This window comes from Salmo trutta, chromosome 14 (assembly GCF_901001165.1).
Source record: "Salmo trutta chromosome 14, fSalTru1.1, whole genome shotgun sequence".
NCBI classification, from domain to species: Eukaryota; Metazoa; Chordata; class Actinopteri; order Salmoniformes; family Salmonidae; genus Salmo; species Salmo trutta.
The window spans coordinates 59,346,505-59,373,522 of NC_042970.1; the positions used below are offsets into that span (position 1 = coordinate 59,346,505).

At 41.8% G+C, this 27,018-nt stretch overlaps 2 protein-coding genes and 5 non-coding genes across 8 annotated transcripts in view; all 7 read left to right on the forward strand.

The window, feature by feature from the left end:
• Nucleotides 1–7,221, forward strand: part of LOC115208480 (serum response factor) — a 31,309-nt gene extending 24,088 nt beyond the window's left edge. For both annotated transcript variants that reach the window (XM_029776562.1, XM_029776563.1), the window contains 4 exons: nucleotides 1,783–1,887; nucleotides 5,117–5,293; nucleotides 6,346–6,422; nucleotides 6,536–7,221. In XM_029776562.1, the coding sequence (XP_029632422.1) occupies nucleotides 1,783–1,887; nucleotides 5,117–5,293; nucleotides 6,346–6,422; nucleotides 6,536–6,622 (446 nt within the window). In that variant the 3' untranslated portion in view covers nucleotides 6,623–7,221. The remainder of the gene's footprint in view (nucleotides 1–1,782; nucleotides 1,888–5,116; nucleotides 5,294–6,345; nucleotides 6,423–6,535) is intronic.
• Nucleotides 7,222–14,897: 7,676 nt separating this feature from the next.
• Nucleotides 14,898–23,199, forward strand: LOC115208481 (eukaryotic initiation factor 4A-III). Its single transcript, XM_029776565.1, has 12 exons — nucleotides 14,898–15,185; nucleotides 15,744–15,816; nucleotides 16,033–16,099; nucleotides 16,414–16,476; nucleotides 16,864–16,996; nucleotides 17,881–17,961; nucleotides 18,360–18,501; nucleotides 19,419–19,557; nucleotides 20,471–20,586; nucleotides 21,410–21,517; nucleotides 22,633–22,760; nucleotides 22,979–23,199. Exons 1-12 carry the CDS (start codon nucleotides 15,032–15,034, stop codon nucleotides 22,993–22,995), a joined length of 1,221 nt encoding a protein of 406 aa, XP_029632425.1. The 5' UTR covers nucleotides 14,898–15,031; the 3' UTR covers nucleotides 22,996–23,199.
• LOC115147949 (small nucleolar RNA SNORA54) lies at nucleotides 17,449–17,582 on the forward strand. Its single transcript, XR_003866530.1, has one exon. It is a non-coding gene; the product is annotated as a small nucleolar RNA SNORA54 (small nucleolar RNA).
• On the forward strand, nucleotides 19,071–19,204 carry LOC115147946 (small nucleolar RNA SNORA54). The gene has a single exon (XR_003866527.1). It is a non-coding gene; the product is annotated as a small nucleolar RNA SNORA54 (small nucleolar RNA).
• LOC115147948 (small nucleolar RNA SNORA54) lies at nucleotides 20,210–20,343 on the forward strand. The gene has a single exon (XR_003866529.1). It is a non-coding gene; the product is annotated as a small nucleolar RNA SNORA54 (small nucleolar RNA).
• On the forward strand, nucleotides 21,101–21,234 carry LOC115147951 (small nucleolar RNA SNORA54). Its single transcript, XR_003866532.1, has one exon. It is a non-coding gene; the product is annotated as a small nucleolar RNA SNORA54 (small nucleolar RNA).
• On the forward strand, nucleotides 21,611–21,735 carry LOC115147950 (small nucleolar RNA SNORA54). The gene has a single exon (XR_003866531.1). It is a non-coding gene; the product is annotated as a small nucleolar RNA SNORA54 (small nucleolar RNA).
• Nucleotides 23,200–27,018: the final 3,819 nt, after the last annotated feature.

The following is a 27,018-nucleotide window of genomic DNA, read 5'->3' on the forward strand; positions in this document are numbered from 1 at the left end:
TAGATAGGGACAGGAATATAGGAGAGAGGATATTTTAGTCTGTTCACTGGTCAGTGTTTGTTACTGAATGAGGGTGTGGGGGGTGGCATTAAGGCTGTTACTGATTGTGTGTAGCACCACTGTTATCACAAGAAATAGAAAAGATGGCTTTGTCCACATATGCAAGCCGACGCCCCAAGTTATTTTTTGAGCAGGGTTAAAAAGAACCCCCCAGGGTTTTATCAGTTGTCTTAGCGAATGGAAAAAAGCAGGAGTTGAAAGAAAGTTCCACACTTGTGTCCAATGTTTTTTTTTTAGTGCACTTGAACATTGTGAAAACTTCCAGCGTGCGGTTACTGTGAACACTGAGGCTGTAGCTACTTTAAGTTACAGTTTTAACAGTGGCCAAGTAGGCTACTATGGCTATTTGAGCATAAAGTAGGCCTACCAGAGTGGCCTACCATCAAAAACAATGGAGAAAATGCATCCCATAAACTTTTAGCACAGAGAGAGAACAGCTATCATTCAGCCTACAGTAGCAGCCAATGGGTGGTGTTCAATGTAGGCCTACATTCCATGAGACTCTGCAGCGTTTGACATTTACCTGTTTATCCACTTGTCCTTCAGACAAGGAGGTGACTGAAAATCTTGTGGTGTTTGATGCAATAATGCACTTTACAAAATAAAATGCATTATTATTCCCATACCATTATTACAGAGCATCAGACTAATTTTGCTGCCCGTTGGCTACTTAACTTATTCAAGCCTGTCTCAAAATATAACTCTCCCTTTTAAGAATATGTTTAGAAATGTTAGAAACATTTTGTGCTCTTGTAGGAAGCAGTCACTATCCTTTTGCTGACTATAAATTATCTATAGATGGGCTAATAACTCACTAACTTGCAAAGGATATGAACAAAATGTGCACACATGGCTACATGCAGCTCTTGCCTTGATCTCAAAACAAGCGCATCTACTCAGTCGCTCATGCTGTAAACACAGTCCAGTTCAAAGTCAATTGCACAGATCGATCTACTGTATGGCAATGGTCTATTTGCATATAGGCCTCCTGCAGCTCTGATTTGGTTATGCTGCACCGGTCTGTGTAGAGTATGGGCTGAGTCGTGTGTCAATGCGATAGATTCCTACTCTGATGCGTTCTGCCTACAACAAAATCTCTTAGTTAGTTTTGCATATGAAGTCTTGCATAGTATTTGTTTCGGTATGTTGCATTAAAAGTGACTAATATTGCATTGATTCAATCACAATTGCCACAGTAAAGGGAAACATTGATAGTGTTAACGAACAGGGAAAACTCTAGAAAGTTGAGTCTCGTGCTTCTCTCAGCGGACGCACGCAGCTGAGATGGAACATTGCTTGTGTCAGTTTTATATCTCACTTGGTGTTCATCTTCCATGAACTGTAGTGAAAGTGGGCTAACAGCTATGCACATTCTTTAAAATTGTCCGTAGTAATATCCCAAGTACTTCATTTGTAAAATCACAACGGCTGCAAATGGAACACATTTTTGTGTTAAATAGCATATATGACAGCGGTATAGACGGGGAGTCTGTGTTACTTTTCGGTAGGTCAGTTAACCCTTGCTCAGCCACTTAACTGGTCCACACCATTTCACTGATACACACTCATAACTAACCCGTTCATATTTACCACCCAACTGTAGTGATGTGCCTAGCAGAGGTAACATGCAAACTTGGCCTCTATAAAGAGTGTGCAAAAATAGCAGAATAGTTGAATGGAAAATGAATATTCTCACTCTAGGTGTGTGTGCATCTTTCTCAGGTGGAGGGATGGGCCAGCAGCTGCAGGCCATTCAGGTTCACCCCAGCAGTCAGCAGAGCTCTGTGAGCCACAGTGACCTCTCCCACATCACAAGCAGCTCCACAGGTAAACAACAACAACCATACACTCTCACAGCAGTATGTCTGTGCTTATGAGCCCATTTTACTATTATGCCAATGTGATTTGAGGGGAGGAAACAACACTGCGATAATATTATTAGTATTATGAGGAGAGGGGAAAAAGTCATGTTAAATTGCTATATGATGACTAGTAGGCTATTTACCCCACTCTCAAATGCGACAAGCAGCGGTCTGTTTACAAGTTGATGAAATAATGAAATGGGCTCCTTGATGGACCCAATCCCAAGGAGGAGGGTCTGGAATGACTGGTACAGCAGAGCAGTAGCCCCATCTAGAGGGGAAAATAGAGAGACTGACATGAGTGCTACTTCTTAGTGGCAAGTGAATCTGAAATTTACCTCTGGCTCTAGCTCTTCCTCACTAGGCATTCCTGTAGTTCTGAAAGGACTGGACAGGTATGAACATTATGGTAATTGCTTCTCCTTGCCTTCTCATAGGCAGAGATACTGTAAATAATGATGAGATGGTCTTGTCTCCGCCCTAACAATGGGAGTCGTCCCAATGGCGGGAAGGCAGGCGGTCTGGTTATCGTTGACAGATTTTGATGGAGTAAACCCTCTCGCTATTGGGCCCAGTTTTTTAAGACTTTTCTGATTTCTGCAATCGGATTGGATTAAATGTTTGATTTTTGGTATTTCAAAACAAACCCTGGATTGCTGATGCTATGTATTGACCAACGGGAGGCTTTGAAGCCACCGGCCGCCACGTTAGTACTCCTCAGAAGGAGCAGTCCTCCATAGGAACGTATGGAATTCTACAGTATTTCATTAATGTTTCAAGGTCAAAATTATGCATATTTCAGTATTTCTTTGTGGACAGTAACATTAGTGTTCAGTTCACATAATATAATTTTAAAAGTATGCATTAAGGTGTCTGTAATAGAATATACTTGTCAAAAAATGAATGTTGACATTTAATTAATGCATTTCTAAAGGAACCAAAATGGCTGCGTTGTGGCTTCAATACAGCGCTCCCTGTCAGTCATCCAGGGTTCACACACATCGTTAAAATAATTTAAAGGAGAAGTTTCCTTTTTTACAACCAAATCCCTATTTTGATGTAAATGGCATGTTATAGAAGGGTCCAGACACCTTTTTGTGTTTTCACATGTTTTTGAGAAAGATTAGGAAGGTAAGGCAATAAATAGGCCGTAGTGGCGAAATAATTACAATTTCGCAAATAAACACTGGCGTGATAGATGTGCAGAAGATGAATGTGCAAGTAGAGATACTGGGGTAAAAAAGGAGAAGAGGATTTTTTTGTTATATATAAATAAAATAACAATATGGGATGAGGTAGTTGGATTGGCTATTTACAGATGGGCTATGTACAGGTGCAATGATCTGTAAGCTGCTCTGATAGCTGATGCTTAAAGTTATTGAGGGAGATATAGGTCTTCAGCTTCAGTGATTTTTGCAATTCGTTCCAGTCATTGGCAGCAGAGAACTGGAAGGAAAGGCGGCCAAAGGTGGAATTGGCTTTGGGGGTGACCAATAAAATATACCTGCTGGAGCGCGTGCAACGGGTGGGTGCTGCTATGGTGACCAGGGAGCTGAGATAATGCGGGGCTTTACCTAATAAGGACTTATAGATGACCTGGAGCCAGTGGGTTTGCGACGAATATAAAGCGAGGACCAGCCAACGAGAGCATACAGGTCACAGTGGTGGGTAATATATGGGGCTTTGGTGACGAAACAGATGGCACTGTCATAGACTGCATCCAATTTGCTGAGTTGGAGGCTATTTTGTAAATGACATCGCCAAAGTCAAGGATTGGTAGGATAGTCAGTTTTACGAGGCTATGTTTGGCAGCATGAGTGAAGGATGCTTTGTTGTGAAATAGGAAGCTGATTCTAGATTTTATTTTGGATTGGGTTGCTTAATATGAGTCTGGAAGGAGAGTTTACAGTCTAACCAGACACCTAGTATTTGTAGTTGTCCACATATTCTAAGTCAGAACCGTCCAGAGTAGTGATGCTTGTCAGGCGGGAGGGTGCGGGCAGAAATCGTTTGAAGAGCATACACTTAGTTTTACTTGCATTTAAGATCAGATGGAGGCCACGGAAGGAGTGTTGTATGGCATTGAAGCTCGTCTGAAGGCTAGTTAACAGTGTCCAAAGAAGGGCCAGAAGTATACAGAATGGTGTCGTCTGTGTAGAGGTGGATTAGAGAATCACCAGCCGCAAGAGCGACATCATTGATGTATACAGAGAAAAGAGTCGGCCAGAGAATTGAACCCTGTGGCACCCCCATAGAGACTGCCAGAGGTCTGGACAACAGGCCCTCTGATTTTACACACTGAACTCTGTCTGAGAAGTAGTTGGTGAACCAGGCGAGGCAGTCATTTGAGAAACCAAGGCTGTTGAGTCTGCCTATAAGAATGCGGTGATTGACAGAGTTGAAAGCCTTGGCCAGGTCGACGAATACGGCTGCGCAGTATTGTCTTTTGTCGATGGCGATTATGATATCGTTTAGGACCTTGAGCGTGGCTGAGGTGCACCCACGACCAGCTCGGAAACCAGATTGCATAGCAGAGAAGGTACGGTGGGATTCAAAATGTTCGGTGATCTGTTTAACTTGTCTTTTGAAGACTTTAGAAAGGCAGGGTAGGATGGATATAGGTCTGTAACAGTTTGGGTCTAGAGTGTCTCCCCCTTTTGAAGAGGGAGATGACCGCGGCAGCTTTAGAGGTTGTACAAATGAAATTGTCATTCCAAACTTTATCCGCAATGTTATATTCCCTTTTGTGTGTTTCTCAAAAACGTGAAATCACAAAGGTGTCTGGACCACCTTCTATAATAGAGATTTGGTTGTGAAACAGTTTTCCCAAACTCAAAGGTACTGATTAGGATAGTTTTGATGCCATAAATGTGGATAGTGTTGATCCCACTTGAAGGGTGCATATAGAAATGTGAAAGGCACTACAACCGAGAAATGTCAATATCACTAAGGTGAGGAGATCAAACAACAGTATTCCATCTGAAAACCAAAGCTAACTAATTGAAAGAAATGTCATGTACTTGCAGTACAAGTGATATGCAGGCTCTATTTTTAGTCTTAGTCGCCTTTTTATTAACGTAGTTTTCTTCTTCACGATGACCTTGAAGTCACCATTCATAATTGTAGAAATGAACCTTACAGAATATTGATATGCACACCTCATTGCCCCGTGTTGTCCTGTCTCCCTGCTCCAGTGAGCCTCCCCACCACCATCGTCACGTCCTCGGTGCCCTCATCCATGGGCGGTCACATGATGTACCCTGGCGCCCACACTGTCATGTACGCCACACCTACGACTTCGTTGGGCGACGGCAGTCTGACCGTGCTCAACACCTTCCCACAGACGGCCCATACACAGTCCCATGACCCCGGTGAGCCAATCAGAGTCCAGACACCACAACTGGCCTAACAGGGTGCTGATTATACAGTGAGCTTCAAAAGTATTGGTACATTGACAACTTTTTTGTTGTTTTGGCTCAGTACTCAAGAATTTGGATTTGAAATGATACAATGACTATGAAGTTAAAATGCAGACTGTCAATAATCATTTGCAGGTATTTTCATCCATGTTGGGTGAACCGTTTAGAAATTACAGCACTTTTTGTACATAATCCCTTCCTCCATTTGGGGCACCAAAAGTATTGGGACGAAATTCCCTTATGTGTATTAAAGTACTAAAAATGTAAGTATTTGGTCCCATATTCATAGCATGTAATTGTAGAGTCCATGCCCAACAAATTGAGGCTGTTCTGAGGGCAAACGGATGCAACTCAATATTAGGAAGGTGTTCCTAATGTTTGGTATAGTCTATGTTAGCTGTAGAGAGACTTGAGCGCATGAGGAAACAAGTTTTGATCAGTCAGCTATAAGATAACAAATACCGGAGTTTAGGTGCAGGTAGAGCCGGTTAGCGCAAGCTAGTTGGAGTCAAATATCTATACTGTCGTACAAAAATATTGCAAAATGTAACTGTTTTTTTTTCTCTCCATCATTAGTTTTTAGCGTGTCCGATCCTATAGAAATAGACTTCGGATTTTGGTCCAGATCATCTGACATTTGAGAGAGGACATTCTGACTGGACATTTTGTGCTGCTTCGGTGAAACTCTTAGCTCTGTCTACATTGTTCTCTTGCATTCTGTAAATATAACATTTATTGAAATGGGATATAACAAATAGGAATATAGGCAATTTTCTCTGAATGTCACCCATGCACTGCTGTGTGCTGCCTGACTCTGCTCTTTACTGCATGGTGGCATGCAGTCAAGTTGAAATTACCTTAGTCTCGTCTGTCATGTCATGATGTTGTCACTGTCGACGATGGCTGTCGATCATCCTCAATAGACGATACTCTCGTAATATCGGCCAACTCTACTAGCTCGTATATGTGCGAATCATCTATTGGACTCTTTCTCCCCCCCCCAGGTGCTGTATCGCAGGTGTTCCTCACAGGACATCCTGGGACAGTTCAGATCCCTGTGTCAGCAGTGCAGCTCCACCCGGTAATGACACCCATGTCTGTCTGTCACCACAACTCTACTGTCATTACAGTTACCTGAACATTACTTTCACCTCAACATTACTGTCACCTAATCCCTCTCATTTTGACCTGTAGATGGTGATTGGTCAGCAGTCAAGCAGCAGCAACCTCACAGAGCTTCAAGTGGTCAACCTGGACGCCCATCACTCAAAGGACGATTGACCCGGCCACATATAGACTGCTTTACCCAGACACACATTTGAATGCACACACGCCAGGGGATCACTGACGCCTTGCCAACAGACTGCCACCCCCTATTTATTACTGCCTTTTCACCGCAATCATTTTGTTTTTTTTAAATAAACCTTGTAAGATAATGCACACACTTACAATGGTTTTACAGAGAATTGAGGTGTGGTGCTGCCATTTTACTTTGTATATTTGTCTTTTATTTTCTTTCTCTGCAATAGTTTCCTGGCTTGACATATCCACATATTGCTGGGGCTACAGCTTCACATTTCAATCAGTCGTGTAGTGTGTGCGCACATACCGGTTGTATGTATTTGATCTGAAGAGGTTTTCATATTTTGTTTTTCTTATGAGTGTATTCTCTTTTAAGCCCCCTGTGCATCCTAATGTTGATTACTTATATTTGTCTTATGTTGGCATATGAATGATAACGTTACAATACCAGTTGCTGTCATTAGGGTAATCATATATTTTTATTTCATTTCTGGGGGGAAATGTGCAATTGATGCCAGTAACTACTCGCTGATAATGCTACAGTTAAATAAATATATACAGTTGAAGTCGGAAGTTTACATACACCTTAGCCAAATACATTTAAACTCAGTTTTTCACAATCCCTGACATTTAATCCTAGTAAAAATTCCCTGTTTTAGGTTGGTTAGGATCACCACTTTATTTTAAGAATGTGAAATGTCAGAATAATAGTAGAGAGATTTATTTCAGCTTTTATTTATTTCATCACATTCCCAGTGGGTCAGAAGTTTACATACACTAAAATAGTATTTGGTAGCATTGCCTTTAAATTGTTTAACTTGGGTCAAACGTTTCGGGTAGCCTTCCACAAGCTTCCCACAATAATTTAGGTGAATTTTGGCCCATTCCTCCTGACAGAGCGGGTGTAACTGAGTCAGGTTTGTAGGCCGCCTTGCTCGCACATACTTTTTCAGCTCTGCCCACAATTTCTATAGGATTGAGGTCAGGGCGACGTGATGGCCACTCCAATACCTTGACTTTGTTCTTCTTAAACCATTTTGCCACAACTTTGGAAGTATGCTTGGTGTCATTGTCCATTTGGAAGACCAATTTGCGACCAAGCTTTAACTTCCTGGCTGATGCCTTGAGCTGTTGCTTCAATATATCCACATAATTTTCCTTCCTCATGTAGCCATCTATTTTGTGAAGTGCACCACCCACTCCTGCAGCAAAGCACCCCCACAACATGATGCTGCCACCCACATGCTTCACGGTTGGGATGGTGTTCTTCGGCTTGCAAGTCTCCCCCTTTTTCCTCCAAACATAATGATGGTCATTATAGCAAACAGTTATATTTTTGTTTCATCAGACCAGAGGACATTCCTCCAAAAATGATCTTTGTCCCCCATGTGTAGTTGCAAACCGTAGTCTGGCATTTTTATGGTGGTTTTGGAGCAGTGGCTTCTTCCTTGCTGAGCAGCCTTTCAGGTTATGTTGATATCGGACTCGTTTTACTGTGGATATAGATACTTTTGTACCTGTTTCCTCCAGCATTTTCACAATGTCCTTTGCTGTTTTGGGATTGATTTGCACATTTCGCACCAAAGTACGTTCATCTCTAGGAGACAGAACGCGTCTCCTTCCTGAGCGGTATGACGGCTGCGTGGTCCCATGGTGTTTATACTTGCGTACTATTGTTTGTACAGATGAATGTGGTACCTTCAGGCATTTGGAAATTGCTCCCAAGGATGAACCAGACTTGTGGAGGTTTAAAAAAAAAAATTCTGATGTCTTGGCTGATTTCTTTGGATTTTCCCATGATGTCAAGCAAAGAGGCACTGAGTTTGAAGGTAGGCCTTGAAATTCATCCACAGGTACACCTCCAATTGACTCAAATGATGTCAATTAGCCTATCAGAAGCTTCTAAAGCCATGTCATCATTTTCTGGAATTTTCCAAGCTGTTTAAAGGCATAGTCAACTTAGTGTATCTAAACTTCTGACCCACTGGAATAGTAATACAATTAATTGTAAGTGAAATTATCTGTCTATAAGCAATTGTTGGAAAAATGACTTGTGTCATGCACAAAGTAGATGTCCTAAACGACTTGCCAAAACTATAGTTTGTTAACAAGAAATTTGTGAAGTGGTTGAAAAATGAGTTTTAGTGACTCCAACCTAAGTGTATGTAAACTTCAGACTTGAACTGTATATATTACGCTCAGATACACACAGAAACAAAGCATTACCTTTCAAAATCAAGCTTATGTCAGATTCACAGATTTGTACATCTATGACTCTGGACTGAATGCCATGTAGCTTGACTGTGCTACACTTCTATGCTGTGCTAGAGTGGGCTGATACACTGGCAGGATACCATCACTGGTTTAGGTAATGCCCTATCATTCTGTAGGTTAAGGAATTACTTTAGAACGTCACAAGGTTAATCTGGAAGACTGACGCAGGCACTTTTTCTCTTCTCTGTGTGAATCTACAGCACTTGCTGTGTTGCTGCATAGATAGTACTGTATTTCCCATCAACTACTGAACTATTACCCCAATTGTAAGGGGGTGTTTTCAGGATGCTGGTTACGATTTCAATATTGAAGGACATTGTCTTAGTACCTACTTACAGTATCATACCCTATGCCAGTCTAGATTGTCGTAGACATATTCCAGGATTTTGAAGATTTAACTATCTGTGTTGTGTTCCTTAGGCACCAAATGGAAGAAAAACGATCATATCAAAACCTGTTTAACCCATATTTTAGAAATCTGCTCTGCATGTTGGGTGTTAGTAGAACTGCACAAGTGTGGTTTTTAAAAAGGAAATCATCAAGCCAGTATTTATCGGTGTGGTTCTCTTGGGCTCAACCATTGCCATCATGAGGGAAAGCAACAACAAACTGTTTAGGTATTAATGATAATTTACTTTTGGGCGAATCCTTGAATGGCAAGCACCACTTTCTGTCACTTGGCTTGCCTGAACAAAGACACACACAGCTTTATACCCACATTCTCTACCACTTTAACATCTTCTGAGATGGTTTTTGACTGTTAACCATTGTCACCTATGTCAAATATCTATTCTTCAATTGAAATGTATGAATAAAAATGTTTGTAGTTGGTCACCAATATTTCCCCGCTTCCTGTATGAAACAAACTGAAAAAGAATGACCATATTATGGGCTCCCGAGTGGCGCAGCGGTCTAAGGCACTGTATCTCAGTGCTAGAGGCGTCACTACAGACCCCGGTTCAATTCCAGGCTGTATCACAACCTGCCGTGATCTGGAGTCCCATAGGGCGGCGCACAATTGACCCAGCGTTGTCCTGGTTAGGCTTTGGCCGGTGTAGGCCGTCATTGTAAATAAGAATTTGTTCTTAACTGACTTGCCCAGTTAAATAATTTGTACACTTTTTTTTTTTACATTCTGTTCCAATGGAACGCTGCGTTTGCCTTGCAGCATTTGCCTTGCAGAGGCAGTTTCAGTGCGTTCTGTGTGGTGCATAGGTTGGATTCATTCAGCTTGACAGAAATGGTAGCAGAAGGTGAATGTTGAGCTTTTGTTGCATACATATCCAGATGATGCTGCTTAACATTTTGAGCAATAATGCTGTTGGTGTGATCAAAGTGTTGTTGTACTTCTGGTGTACCAAAACGCAAAAATACTGTAGGTGTGATCAAGGCATAAACCAGAAACAATAAGAAGACAGTGGCAAAATAAATTGAACGCCTTAGTTTCATCATTAAACCGGAGAGCAACATCTATTTGGAGGAGTCCATAAATCATATTGCATGTAACACAGTAATATGACCGACAGCATGGTCAATCAAGTTAATGTTTCCCACATTTTCGGACTACTAAACAACTATTGATTTAGATCACTAGTTTCAAAGAAAACAGGAGCTGCCTCCACTAATCCAGTACCATTTCAACATTATCAAATCGCTTATGCTTAGTCTACTACGGTGACAACTAAAAGATACCAAAAACAATTTAGTCCAATCAATGTAAGCTAAATATCATGTGGCTGTCCATGTTCTCTGTGTGTGTGCCTAAGTAGAAAAACATGTTGACTCGCCCTACTTGTAGAGAAACACCAATGCCATCCTCCTTGTCCTAAGCTACCTGGCTAAAATGCTTGTTCGCTAGTCTAATTTTATTTAATGTGCAATGTAGAGCAAGCTAGTTAACATCTAGCTACAGTACCAGTCAAAAGTTTGGACACACCTACTCATTCGTTTTTTTTCTTCTTTACTATTTACTACATTGTAGAATAATATTGAAGACATCAAAACTATGAAATAACACATATGGAATCATGTAGTAACCAAAAACGTGTTCAACAAATCAAAATATATGTTATATTCTTCAAAGTAGCCACACTTTGCCTTGATGACAGCTTTGCACACTCTTGGCATTCTCTCAACCACCTTCATGAGGAATGCTTTTCCCAACAGTCCTTGAAGGAGTTACCACATATGCTGAGCACTTGTTGGCTGCTTTTCCTTCACTCTGCGGTCCAACTGATCCCTAACCATCTCAATTGGGTTGAGGTCGGGTGATTGTTGAGGCCAGGTCATCTGATGCAGCACTCCATCACTCTCATTGGTCAAATAGCCCTTACACAGCCTGGAGGTGTGCTTTGGGTACTTGTCCTGTTGAAAAATAAATGATCGTCCCAATAAGCGCAAACCAGATGGGATGGCGTTTCGCTGCAGAATGCTGTGGTAGACATGCTGGTTAAGTGTGCCTTGAATTCTTAATCAATCACAGACAGTATCACCAGCAAAGCACCATCACACCTCTTCCATGTTTCACGGTGGGAACCACACATGCGGACATCATCCGTTCACGTACTCTGTGCATCAGAAAGTCTTGGTGGTTGGAACCAAAAAAAAACACTTTGTACTCATCAGACCGAATCACAGTTTTTCACCTGTCTAATGTTCATTGCTTGTGTTTCTTGGCCCAAGCAAGTCTCTTCTTATTATTGGTGTCCTTTAGGGGAAAGAGGGATACCTAGTCAGTTGTACAACTGAAATGTGTCTTATGCATTTAACTCAACCCCTCTGAATCAGAGAGGTGCGAGGGCTGCCTTAATCGACATCCATGTCATTGGCGCCTGGGGAACAGTGCCTTGCTCAGGGGCAGAACGACAGATTTTTACCTTGTTAGCTCGGGGATTCGATCCAGCAACCTTCCGGTTACTGGCTCAACACTCGTACCCACCAGGCTACCTGCCGCCCCTAGTAGTGGTCACTTTGCAGAAATTCAACCATGAAGGTCTGATTCACGCCGTCTCCTCTGAACAGTTGATGTTGAGATGTGTTTGTTACTTGAACTCTGTGAAGCATTTATTTGGGCTGCAATCTGAGGTGCAGTTAACTCTAGTGAACTTATCCTCTGCAGCAGAGGTAACTCTGGGTCTTCCTTTCCTGTGGCGGTCCTCATGAGAGCTAGTTTCATCATAGCGCTTGATGGTTTTTGCAACTGCACTTTCAAAGTTATTGATATGTTATGTATTGTCTAAAAGTAATGATGGACTGTCGTTTCTCTTTGCTTATTTGAGCTGTTCTTGCCATAATATGGACTTGGTATTTTACCATATAGGGCTATCTTCTGTATACCACCCCTACCGTTTCACAACACAAATGATTGGCTTAAACGCATTAAGAAGGAAAGAAATTCCACAAATTAACTTTTAATAAGTCACACCTGTTAATTGAAATGTATTCCAGGTGACAACCTTATGAAGCTGGTTGAAAGAATGCCAAGCGTGTGCAAAGCTGTCATCAAGGCAAAGGGTGGCTACTTTGAAGAATCTCAAATATAAAATATATTTTGATTTGTTTAACACTTTTTTGGTTACTACATGATTCCATGTGTTATTTCATAGTTTTGATGTCTTCACTATTATTGTACAATGTAGAAAATAGTAAAAAATAAAGAAAACCCTGGAATTAGTAGGTGTGTCCAAACTTTTGACTGGTACTGTACATATTGAATTTCCATCCTCTCAGGCCAGTGGAACAATGTATGAATTCATGGTTGGATCAGAATCGCAATAATAATAATTTGCCAGTATAGAGAATCACATCAAATCAAATGTTATTGGTCGCATACACATGTTTAGCAGATGTTAGTGCAGGTGTAACGAAATGCTTGTGTTCCTAGCTCCAACACTGCGTAATATCTAACAATACACAATACACACAAATCTAAAAGTAAAAGAATGGAATTTTAAAAAATCATTGCTAGCTATCTAGCCACCGGAGGACAATAACAGAACGAGATGCAACAATTCAAAATGTTTCAGTTTATGATGTTTGGCTTTTGATGTGATGTGATTGGTGTGAAGCTAAATCCAAACTGGCTTCCCTTCACACTTTTTTTTTTTGGTGAGCCAGGACCATTCCCAGTTGAGCTCACTGTTTCGCTCAATGATGCTCGCTGGCTTCACTTGCATTCAATGCTACGGGCGGCAACAATGTCATACTCTTTTTGACCAGATAGCATCAGATAGATGGGCAACACATACAGAGACAGAAGGGCGCTGAAGGAAAATTATGAAACACAGAGAGAAGAAGGATACATTGATTTATTTTTTTGGACAATTTTTTTTGTGGAAGCCTGGCTTCCCTTGGCATCAATGAATACATCCCATTGACTATTATTAATAAATGTAGACTATTAAGATATTACCGAAAATAACAATGAACAGACTAAATGGGGTTCTTGATACCATAATAGAAAAAGAGCAAAGGGCGTTTCATGTGGGACAACATCTGTACAGTGAAAGATATTACTACATCCACATCATAATTTGATTTCTACATTTTGTGTCTTGTTGAGAAAAAAGCTTTTAATGTTTCATGTGAATATTGATGGTTTGTAATGAAATGTTATGGGTTCCCAAGTCCATTAATTGATATGATTAAGTTACTGTATGCCGATCTACTGTCCAAGTTAATGTAAATGGGTTCCTAACCGAACCTTTTGAAATTGAAGGGGGGTGAAGCAGGGTTGCCCACTTAGCACAGGTCATGTAATAGCATGTAATAGCTATTAGCCCTCTCCTAGAGCGAATTAAAGAAGATCTAAGTATTCAAGGTACTATCACCAGCTCTAGACAGCCCATTGTCGCACATGCTTATGCCGATGATGTCATAATCAGAAATCAAGATGAGTTGAATAGATTAAACTATCATTTCAATTTATACAAAGAAGTCGCTGGAGATAAATTGAACCAAGATAATATGGAGGGTGTTTGGATTGGAACTCCAATAAATATACATGTAAGGGATGAGGTTAGAAATTTTGGGTATATAAATATGTAAATTAAGCGCATATCGAATAGTCTGCTCTACCCATAACAGTCATACCAAGCATAGGGTTGCTATAAGATTGAAATTGGATATGTAACCGTGAAACCGTCTGATGTATACATTTAATATATTACATGAATGGTGATGACAGACCTTCAGAAATTTTTAACCGTGTTTTAATGCGATTTTTTCCAACCTGCTTCATGTATTCAATCTATTTATTCCATTTCAAATTTGGCTCCTAGTGCGGCTTTACTTCCGGGCTATTATGAAGCATCTGACAGTTCCTTCTCTGTATTGCCACGTTCCTGTGCTAGTCAGAACTAGGAAACTCTGAATTTTCTGATTTGCTGCTGTGTTCAACCAGTTAGCAAGTCAGAAATGTTCCGAGTTTTCTAGTCCCGACTAGTATGTGAACGCGGCATATATTCCTAGTTCGCAACCAGGAAATGGCGGATCGATTTCTGCATAGAACAATGAGACAGATATTTCACTGGATGTATAAATGTGAAGCATCCGGTTGGCATTTCCACTCAATATGGGAGGGGATGTAGTTTGGCCGACATTCTGCACATTTCTCATCGATTAAACATTTGATCTCAATAAAGTTTTCTGGTCGCTAACTAGAATATGTTATGAACAGAATGGACTAAGTTTTGTAGACTTTACCCTTTTCAAACGTTTTTAAAAATCGCGCTGTTTAGAAGAAGAGCAGAGGAGAATTGAGTTATTGCACACGGGCACTTCAGAGTAGGCCTTCCGTAACAGATATATGCAGATAGATACTAGAACGCGCCTATAGGATATCGCTAGCGCGTGCTTGGCTCTGCCCACCTCCTTGTTTGTTCTGCCCACTCTGACTCATTTGTTTCCATTGGAAACAACAAGTTGTGGTCTATCTTGATTTACTCATAAAAAATCTTTGGTACACCTTTACTGGTCACGCAAATAATTGTCTCTTGCTTACGGCGTCACTAAAGCGACGCATGCGGCGGTCTTTTTTTCTACTTCTCGCAGCACAACTCGAGTTGGTGAAGTTGTCGATTTCCTTCGTATTTTGTGAAAACGCTCACAGAAGCCATGGAAGTAGCCACCGTACCACGCACGAGGCGTCTATTGAAGGAGGAAGACATGACCAAGATCGAGTTTGAGACCAGCGAGGAGGTCGATGTTACGCCTACCTTCGACACAATGGGCCTACGAGAGGATCTCCTCCGTGGGATCTACGCATACGGTAGGTCCTGGGTTTCGTTTGGTACAGTGGGCCCATATAGGCAGCTACCCAAGTAAGTTATTTGGACTCATTTTCTGTGCTTCATGACTCAGTTCCACACCCAGAACAAACACATACTGCGAGTATTGTAATGAAAAGAAAAGCCAGAATGTTCTATTTGTTTTTCTTTAGTTAGCCAACTACCTTGCTAACGTTAGCTAGTTAATTAGCTTCGTTAAACCGAGTTAACTCGCTAACGTTACCTAAGTTAGCTGATATTAGCTAACTGGCACGCTCCACCCCATTTAGTATTTAGTACATGTTGCATTTTCCTCACTTGTTGATTTAATATTTTTGTGTGTGAGCATTTTGCTCTACTTGTAGCGCAATCTGATCTAGCCAGTGCTAATACAATTTGACAGTAAGTCTGCACAACAGGAAAAATATTCAGAACTACCAGCTATATTTTCCTGTTGCTCAAAGGATTACATGAATAGTATGTAATGTTTATTGAAATATTTCACTGGAAAGTGTGTCATGGGCCTACATAATTAACCACCTTTTATTTCTTATTCTCAGGATTCGAGAAGCCTTCCGCAATCCAACAAAGAGCAATTAAACAGATCATCAAGGGTAGAGATGTCATTGCACAGTAAGTAGTGACTGTTTATACTAGAGAATCACAACGTCCTGAGCTACAGACTAAAGATATAGTTAAATGTTTGGAACTTTGGCTATTCACCAGGGGTGTATTCATTAATTGGATTCTGTTGCAAACCATTGTCTTTTGGGCCCTTGTTCAAATGTTTAATAGTGGCTGTTGAATACCATCTTTCTCTGTTTTGCAACACTTCTTTCTTTCTTTTAGGTCTCAGTCAGGAACAGGAAAGACTGCCACATTTTGCGTATCAGTGCTGCAGTGTCTTGACATTCAGGTATTTGAGTAAGGTTGTTGGTATGTGCAGACTAGGGCATCTCAGAGTAGGAGTGCTGATCTATTATCAGTTTTTCCTTTTAGATCATAATGAATAATGGTATATGAACATGTAGGATGAGATCCTAGATCACCACTCTTACTTTGAGAGGCTACATGAAAACAAGCCCTGTTGTAGGTACTGATGAGCCGTTATCATCACATAGCCGTTTTGGATCATCCAACAACATTTTCTTGTGAAATTTTCTCGCACTCTGAATATGTGGAGTTTGGACAGAGTGAGCAAAATATTATTATTTGTTCTTTTTGTGACAGGTGCGTGAAACCCAGGCACTGATCCTGGCTCCCACCAGAGAGTTGGCTGGACAGATACAGAAGGTATGTGACTGAATATCAAGTGTCTTATGATGGACTGGAGAAAAACTGTTTTGGAAGATGAGGGTCGTGTTCAGTAGGGCACACAGTAGCAAAATGTATTAAAACAAAGTGTTTCTATTGGACAGGTTCGGAGTCCTGTTCACTTGGAAACACTGTAGCAAATACTTCTAAATGCTGTGCAATGGAAAATGGGAACAAGTGTTTTCTTTATGTTCAGATAGTACCTCCCTGTTTCCCTCAGTTTCAAAACGTTTTGTCCTGTTCTATGCCGACTGAATGCTGCCCAGATCAGAACACTGTCAAAGGATTGGGAGAAAATTGGGACACAGCCATTATCTCCTAATTATCTCCTAATATTCAATGTTAACCCCCCCCCCCACCCCCAAGGTGCTCCTGGCCCTCGGTGACTACATGAACGTACAGTGTCATTCCTGCATCGGAGGGACAAACGTGGGTGAGGACATCCGCAAACTGGACTATGGCCAGCACGTAGTAGCAGGGACCCCTGGGAGAGTGTTTGGTGAGTTCCCTGGACCCTAACCTTCTAGTATCCATCTCCCATCCACCGTTATGAACGTCTGTGTCTGCCCAGCTAAGCAGACTAGACATTTAATATCTCAGAATTCTGTCACAGGATCAAAACTGAATTTCGCTGTTTCACTTTGTGGGTTCAGTCTTGATCTGCCTTCGTTGAAACTGTTTGTACCTTATGTAATGAGGCTACTCTGCATACTCAGAACAACAATATATATTTTTATTTAACTAGGCAAGTCAGTTAAGAACAAATTCTTATTTACAATGACGGCCTACCGGGGACCAGTGGGTTAACTGCCTTGTTCAGGGACAGAAGGACAGATTTTTACCTTGTCAACTCGGGAATTCGATCCAGCAACCTTTCGGGTTACTGGCCTAACGCTCTAACCACTAGGCTACCTGCCGCCCCAAAAGTAGAAGTCGAGAAAATAATCATTTTTGCACTGTTCGTAACCTGGCTCAGTCCTCAGTGTGAGCTGTGGGTTCCATTCCAGTGCCACAGTAAAGCCCAGAGAGTGGCAGAGGTCCTGTACGTCTTGTACCGTTGCTCTGTTCACTCTCTGGGAACATGACCCCCCCCCCCCCTGTAACACAGACAGGGGAAAGAACGATGATAAATCAATGACTTAAGGTCCCACTACAGTCTCCTGATCTAAAAAATAAATAAATCACGATTTACCTGAGACCAGAACATTTAATTTCAAAGGAAGGTAACTAGAAAATATGCATGAGCAGACAATCATGAATTAGGCTCACTGTAGTCGCCGCAAGGATCGTGTATGATTTGAGTAGAGTTCCCTCCATTTTCCCACTGCAGGCTGACTAATGCAGGCTGACTAATGCAGGCACTGCTCTCTCTCTGTTCTTTAGATATGATCCGCAGGAGGAGTTTGAGGACACGTGCCATCAAGATGCTGGTGCTGGACGAAGCAGACGAAATGCTCAACAAGGGTAAGCCAGACACGCTATTGTGCATTTCTGAGATGACGTGAAAGACGTCTGCCAGTTGTTTGTTTCTGGTCTCTCCTAAACAACAACAACGAGGTCTCATGGTAAAGCAGGATAAGTTACAGTGCAGCTTGTTCAGTGCCGCTTTGTCGTTCCCCCTGCACACATCAACATTTACATTACATTTAAGTCATTTAGCAGACGCTCTTATCCAGAGCGACTTACAAATCGACAAGTTTCCTACTATCCCTACCTGTCTGCATCCCACGGCAGGCAGGGACACTTGGGCTCAGACACTTTCGCACAGGAAAGTTGTTGTGACGGTCTGCGTGACGTTTCCCTGGAAGTCTAGGTGTAATATGAAGGGGATACTGAACAGCTTTCCCTTAACCGTCCGGCAGGTTTCAAAGAGCAGATCTACGACGTGTACCGGTACCTGCCACCCGCCACCCAGGTGTGTCTGATCAGCGCCACGCTGCCCCACGAGATCCTGGAGATGACCAACAAGTTCATGACCGACCCCATCCGCATCCTGGTCAAACGGTGAGTCAAGCATTACTCGGCTGTATATATTAGGCAGTACCACCCATGGTTTCTAGCCTAGTGGAACCAGCCTGATCGCTGTGTTGAGAATGATGACCAGGCTGGTTCAACCAGGCTACCTTGTTCCTGGAGTTAGACTTGTTCAAGTTGTGTATTCTAGGCGGCAGCATTGTGTAATGTATACGGTTTGGGGGGGGGGGGTGTAAATCAGCCGGTCCTAAATCGCTCTCTACCCCATGTCCCTAACCCTTAGTTTCTGCAGGTCTGTACGGTGGAAGCAATATAGTGGATGCTCCACCACTGAGCTGCTTATATGTATCCAGACCCTACACATCTGCAATTATCCAGGGATTAGGGGCGAGGGAGTGATTTGGGACCAGCTTAGTCTGAATACATGTACTTAGTCTGAATACAAACCTCATATAGTCATCAGAGAATCAGCCATGCTTAAATCGAAAAGGCCCTCTACCTTTCCTGTGGGACCTTTCAGAGGAGAAGGGCGAAATATTCCATCTTATATATAAGTATTTCCGACTATTATATTCGCTAGTCAAGGAAATCTTTCTTTATTGCACTGTTCGTAACCTGGCTCAGTCCTCAGTGTGAGCTGTGGGTTCCATTCCAGTGCCACAGTAAAGCCCAGAGAGTGGCAGGGGTCTGGTACGTCTTGTACCGTTTCTCTGTTCACTCCCTGGGAACATGAACCAAAACCCCCTGTCATGGCAAACTACATGCTGCTCTCCTTTCTTTTTTTATGGTGGTTCTTTTTGGGGCCTTTGCACCCTGCCTAGAAAATATTTATATGGGAAGAACCGAGTTAACTGGAATAGGAAGACCTGCACTCACTGGAAAAAGCCTTTGTTCCTTTAGCAGCAGAAGAGGTCCAATACCTAGTTAACCCCTTTTCCCTCTCCCAGTGATGAGTTGACTCTGGAGGGCATCAAGCAGTTCTTCGTGGCAGTAGAGAGGGAGGAGTGGAAGTTTGACACCCTGTGTGACCTGTATGACACCCTCACCATCACGCAGGCTGTCATCTTCTGCAACACCAAGCGGAAGGTCTGTACACAACTAAAACCAAGTTACATGTATTGCCAAGTTGCCCCTAAACACAGATTTTTGGTTAGTTTTGCATTTCCCCCAATAATGGTTAAGGTTAGGATTAGGGAAGGGGAGGGGAAGCTGACCCTAGATCTGTGCCTAGGAGAAACTACTTGGGTTGTTGGCAGCTGTTGATAGTTATTGTATGTTTTTCCTCCTAGTGAGTACTGTCTCCCTTTGCCTATATGTAGTGGTAAGAAATAGGGATGGTCAGGAGTACGCCATTAAAGGTTTGTATTCAATCAGTAATGTGTACTTGACTTTTTTTTTTTTTAAAGCAACTATTTAGCAGGTAATTTATAAGCACTGTCAATGTCCCAACACGAAGATGTTTGTTTGTGGAATATGTAACGTTTAGTTTTTCAGTTGTGTATCATAACAAAATATATTCTTTCAAATGCCCACCATTGTAATTATTATTATTAATTTTTTATTTTTTTTAAATAGATTTTTATGAAATTAAACTAAAAGAAGAGGTCTCAGCGCTTCCGTCTCCCCGGGGCAAAACATGCTTTGACATTGTTAGTTTGACAAATGAAGAATGACAGCCTTTCTTTAACCTCTCATTGATCTTGCCCATCACACCGATGAATGTCAAGCAAATCTTTGTTTGCACTGTTCGTAACCTGGCTCAGTCCTCAGTGTGAGCTGTGGGTTCCATTCCAGTGCCACAGTAAAGCCCAGAGAGTAGCAGGGGTCCAGTACGTCTTGTACCGTTTCTCTGTTCACTCTCTGGGAACATGACAAGTCCTAAATGGCACCCGATACCCTACATTGCATATTTCAGGGAGCATGTTTTGGCATGATCCCTGAAATGCATTTTCATGAGTTTGGCCTGAGCCTCTATCTGTCCTCGTTCTGCTTGCGGTAGGTTGACTGGCTGACTGAGAAGATGAGGGAGGCCAACTTCACTGTTTCCTCCATGCATGGAGACATGCCCCAGAAGGAGAGAGAGTCCATCATGAAAGAGTTCCGGTCCGGCGCCAGGTAATAATGTTGAAATAGTGTTTTTAGCATCCCAATGAATATTTGAAGGCTATTCTATAAGATTTGAGTGTATTTGTCTTATGTATTTTTTTTTTTTTTTTTTTACATTTTGGGTATATGATCACTGGGTCAATATTTATCAATAGTGAATGTGCTCTCGTGTCAGTAGTTACTGTGTCATACTTCTATGATAAAGTAGAAGCTCGTCTTATACTCATTCATTTTTACTGTTGCTAAAGGGTGCCTTCACCAACAATTTGCACATGTAGCTGTGTAATCTAGAGTCGTGTCCATCTTGTGATGGCCAGAGAGCTTAGCTTAGTTGTTTGGACAGTTGTTTGACTCTCTTAGCGGGAGGAACATTTAGATCCTATTACATGACAATGTACTGTGTCGTGTGGATTCTTTCTGGTCCACCTGATCTAGAATGTTGTCTTTCCTATACAATACCGGACAGTTTCCCACACTAGGTAAAGCGTACTAGTGGACTAAACACTTAAACGGACATTCTTTATTGCACTGTTCGTAACCTGGCTCAGTCCTCAGTGTGAGCTGTGGGTTCCATTCCAGTGCCACAGTGAAGCCCAGAGAGTGGCAGGGGTCCAGTACGTCTTGTACCGTTTATCTGTTCACTCTCTGGGAACATGTCTACGCATTGTTCTTTTAAATCTCCCAGGGGTTGACTTGGGTCGTTTTTAATTGGTGTAAAATGTTTTGCGAAGTTCAGATAGTCTTTCCTTGTTTGAGCCCGTTCGGTTCCAAGTGAATACGACCTTGGTTTGGCCTAACATGGATCTCTCCTCTTCCCCCCCCCCCCCAATAGCCGAGTGCTTATCTCAACTGATGTGTGGGCCCGAGGTCTGGATGTGCCCCAGGTGTCCCTCATCATCAACTACGACCTGCCCAACAACAGAGAGCTGTACATCCACAGGTACGTCTGGCTGCCCAGCTCAGAGAACAACTATAGAAACTAAGCGATATTAAGTATGCAATGTGGCTATTCGGTCGAGGAAAATCATCCTTTTTGCACTGTTCGTAACCTGGCTCAGTCCTCAGTGTGAGCTGTGGGTTCCATTCCAGTGCCACAGTAAAGCCCAGAGAGTAGCAGAGGTCGAGTACTGTTTCTCTGTTCACTCTCGCAGGACACTAAAAGCAGATATTTTTTTTAATATATGTTCAATCCAACATCTGCAGTGGTTACAGCGAAGCGGATTCTGCAGAAGCCAGAGTATTCATGCTTCGGCGAGCTGTCATACGCATACAATAAATTGGTCTGCACGGCACCACTTGTAGTGATTTCAAAGCTAATCGCTATAGCCATCCAGCTAATTGCGAGCAACTAGCTAAACGAAAATACAAGACCTTACCTCTTCAGATGTTGGAGTCCGTTTCCCGGTGCTTGACATAGGAGCTCAGCCAAGATAGCATTAAGCAAAAAGGGCTCCACTGGTTTCTCACCTGTATCTCCATCCTGAATCTCCCCATTGCCTCCCAGAGAAATGTGCCTACATTTAGGCAGTTTGTGTATTTCATACTATGTTGAGTTAAAAATCAGCGTATAGTGCTTGTTTGAATATCAACCCAAGTACATGTTGTCATCAATCAACTGCATTACAGTTTTTAAAAAATGATTGACTATTACAACAGATTTCTGTATGCTAGCTATGCTACCAGCTTATACAAATGGAAGTTAGCATTTAGCAGTCACGTTTTCTAAACTTGGAAAGGGACAAATTCTAAATGTTATGCAGCGGAAGCAGCCAAATATATCCAAATTGGATTTTAATAACCACATTGTGGTCCTGTTAAAATACATCAATCATAACAGATTTTACATATTAGATCAGATTTGTTGAATGTAGGCCAATCAAGCATCCTTCTCTCCACAATTGTCTGCATTCCGTTGACCTCTTTACCGCATCTATCCTCTACCTCCCCAATCTCTTTCCAGAAGCTTCTGGCCCCCATAGCCGGAACAAGCAAAAATCGGCTTGTCGGGGCAAACATTTACTGGTGTTTTTGTCCCTCAACCTCTCCTCTTCATAGGATTGGCCGATCGGGTCGTTATGGCCGCAAGGGTGTGGCCATCAACTTTGTGAAGAACGACGACATCCGTATTCTCCGTGACATTGAGCAGTACTATTCCACACAGATCGATGAAATGCCAATGAACGGTAAATTAGCATTTGTTAATCTTCTGCCTGAATATTTAATTGTCAATGTTGATTTGTTTAGTATTGATGTTTTGGTTGTTCAAGCAACTAAATGTACATTTTTGTTTCAACCATATACTGGGTTTACAGATTTGGGGCCATTTAAGACCTGGGGTTCTTTTACAAAATGGACATTGACATTAGATTGCTGTCATTAACATAAAATATTTTCTCCTCAGTGGCTGACCTGATCTAAGGCGCTGGTGATGGAAGTGGAGAGACCGCTTTGAGGACACTTTGGACCCCTTTTATTTACTGTTGGAATTCTTGTCTCATTTGTTTTTAATAGTAGCTTTGGAACAGCCTTTAAATTTGTGATGACTATTTTATTCTTAGGGAAATGCCTACTGCAACTTTCCAGTTGTTTTGTAAATAAAGAACATTTTGTTTCCCATTTGAATGCCGGTTGATTTCTTTTCCCTGTTTTTTTTTTTTAAAGGGGCAATCCAGGATTTGAAAGTAACGGAATGGGCAACCCAACCATTTTGTTTCGATAAACAGTTGAGCAATTGGGCTGGAGAAATGTAACCACGTTCAAATTCATAGAAAGAGCTATACTATCGAAGTATAGTTTTAACTATGTTATGAGGATATAGTATTTGTTTTCAATTACATTGTCTTCTGATGGGGTATGATGGATGAACTAAGATCATGAGATATATTTATAAGTTAAATTACTTTACAATCACATCTTCTATAAGACTTCCATAGGCCTCCAGGTGTAACCGTCAGTCATGCCAGGATTCAATCCAATGTGCGTTGGACACCTGACAAAGGCGTAATTTAAATGCAATTTCCCAGGCGTTTGCAGTGATTCCTTTCATGGATCCCTGCGAATGTCAGATCTAGCGTTGATTACCTGTTAAAATACACTTTATTGACTGTCCAATGCTCTGCTCTATAAAGTGCCTTGGGTTGAAATATGGCCATGGTTTCATATTTTTGAGTTTATTTACCAGATGCGTTGTTTGATAATGATGACTGTGATGATGATTAATGGGGGTGCATGTGACATGGAGGTGGCTGTGACTGGGGTGATGGAGTTGGTAAAGCTGAGTCTAGTACTGTTGTAGTACATACTGGAAAATATGCATGAAAAGTTGAATAATCTATAGGGCAGTGGTTCTTAACTGATTTTGTCTCAGGACTCATTTCAGTGTGTCATCTCAGTAGTGACCAAATACTTGCAGAAGAGGAAAATTCACCAAAAGTTAGGTTTTGGGCCAAAATGCAATGTGGGAAACTAAACTCGGCAACAAAAAAAAGAAACGTCCTCTCACTGTCAACTGCGTTTATTTTCAGCAAACTTAACATGTGTAAATATTTGTATGAATATAAGATTCAACATCTCATAAACTGAACAAGTTCCACACATGTGATTAACAAATAGAATGTGTCCCTGAATAAAGGGGGGGTCAAAATCAAAAGTAAAATTATCTGCTGTGGCCAGCAGCTGCATTAAGTACTGCAGTGCATCTCCTCATGGACTGCACCAGATTTGCAAGTTCTTGCTGTGAGATCTTACCCCACTCTTCCACCAAGGCACCTGCAAGTTCCCGGACATTTCTGGGGGGGAATGGCCCTAGCCCTCACCCTCCGATCCAACAGGTCCCAGACGTGCTCAATGGGTTTGAGATCTGGGCTTTTCGCTGGCCATGGCAGAATACTGACATACCTGTCTTGCAGGAAATCACGCACAGAACGAGCAGTATGGCTGGTGGCATTGTCATGCTGGAGGGTCATGTAGGATGAGCCTGCAGGAAGGGTACCACATGAGGGAGGAGGATGTCTTCCCTGTAATGCACAGTGTTGAGATTGCCTGCAATGACAAGTTCAGTCCGATGATGCTGTGACACACCGCCCCAGACCATGATGGACCCTCCACCTCCAAATTGATCCCGCTCCAGAGTACAGGCCTCGGTGTATTGCTCATTCCTTCGACGATAAACGTGAATCTGACCATCACCCCTGGTGAGACAAAACCGTGACTCGTCTGTCAGTGAAGAGCACTTTTTGCCAGTCCTGTCTGGTCCAACGACGGTGGGTTTGTGCCCATAGGCGACGTTGTTACCGGTGATGTCTGGTGAGGAACTGCCTTACAGCAGGCCTACAAGCCCTGTCCAGCCTCTCAGCCTATTGCGGACAGTCTGAGCACTGATGGAGGGATTGTGCGTTCCTGGTGTAACTCGGGCAGTTGTTTCCACCCTGTACCTGTCCCGCAGGTGTGATGTTTGGATGTACCGATCCTGTGCAGGTGTTGTTACACGTGGTCTGCCACTGCGAGGTTGATCAGCTGTCCGTCCTGTCTCCCTGTAGCGCTGTCTTAGGCGTCTCACAGTACGGACATTGCAATTTATTGCCCTGGCCACATCTGAAGTCCTCATGCCTCCTTGCAGCATGCCTAAGGCACATTCACGCAGATGAGCATGACCCTGGGAATCTTTCTTTTGGTGTTTTTCAGAGTCAGTAGAAAGGCCCCTTTTAGTGTCCTAAGTTTTCATAACTGTGACCTTAATTGCCTACCGTCTGTAAGCTGTTAGTGTCTTAACGACTGTTCCACAGGTGCATGTTCATTAATTGTTTATGGTTCATTGAACAAGCATGGGAAACAGTGTTTAAACCCTTTACAATGAAGATCTGTGAAGTTATTTGGATGTTTATGAATTATCTTTGAAATACAGGGTCCTGAAAAAGGGACATTTCTTTTTTTGCTGAATTTTTATTTTATTTTTTCCGCGGATTGGCTCATGTCCAGGGCCCCTGACCTCCGGGGGCCCCCACTGATTCTGTTAATCACACTCCCTTAGATATAATAGTCAAGGCAAAATATGTAGAATTGCAGGAAATTAGCTTTTTAAACTGCAAACGTCTTCTGCTAACAGATCCCTCGTGTAGCGGCTAATGGTATAGCTAATAGGCTATGTTTGTAGATCGACTGAGGTGAATGAAGCTACAGCAGTCAATGTGATAATGGCTGGGTACATATTATTATTTTAAATTCTGTTCTCCAAATAGCATTTTTGAGATTTTAAATTGTATACAAATGCAGTAAATGAGCTTCAACTGTCTTAATTTTTATTTTATTTTAAGTTATGTAGCTCACTCCTGCCTATGGATGTCACGTTCGTTTTACTGCTACAGTCGATAGATGGCATCTGAGTTATTTATTGGTGTGTAGGCAGGATGAAAGCTTTAGACTGCCATTTTTAAAAACTTCCTAAATTGTATAGAGGCAATGTAAGCAGATCAATATGGGTAACAAATTGTATCTGAAACCATTTTCAAAGTATTATTTTCTAGTGATAAGGGATGGAAGACCAACACCTTAGTTGAGGCAGTGGTGGGAAAAGTATCACATTTTCATGCTTGAGTAAACATAAAGATACCTTAATAGAAAATGACTCAAGTAAAAGTCACCCAGTAAATACTACTTGAGTAAAAGTCTAAGTATTTGGTTTTAAATATACTTAAGTATCAAAAGTATAAATAATTTCAAATTGCTTATATTAAGCCAGGGGCACATTACAACATGCAGACATCATTTACAAACTAAGCATTTGTGTTTAGTGAGTCAGCCAGATCAGAGGCAGTAGGGAGGACCAAGGATGTTCTCTTTAAGTGTGTGAATTGTATTTACCGTAATTTCCGGACAATTAAGCGCACATGAATATAAGCCGCACCCACTAAATTAAAAAAAAAATATTATTTATAACATAAATAAATGTCTATAAGCCACAGGTGCCTACCGGTACATTGAAACAAATGAACTTTACACAGGCTTTAACGAAACACGGCTTGTAACAAAAATAAATAGGCTTTAACAAAACACGGCTTGTAACAAAAAATGTAAAATTAGCAGTAAGCTTTAGTTGTCTTTTTGCACTGAGTCAATTCCTCATGCTGCTGTTTCCAACATCTTATCATCGACTCATTAAGACCAAGTTCCCGTGCAGCAGCTCTATTTCCTTTTCCAACAGCCAGATCAATCGCCTTCAACTTGAAAGCTGCATCATATGCATTTCTCCGTGTCTTTGCCATGATGAGGGTGACAAAATGATTACCGTAATCAGAATGATGGGAAGTTTGAGAGCGCTCGATTTAATCTAAACAGTAAACAAAAAAGTTGTTTGACCTTAACCCGTTTGGCAATTTCATTGGTCTAATGAAAGCTTCATGCCGCCAAAAAACTGAGCACGTCACAGAATGTGTTTTTTTGGAA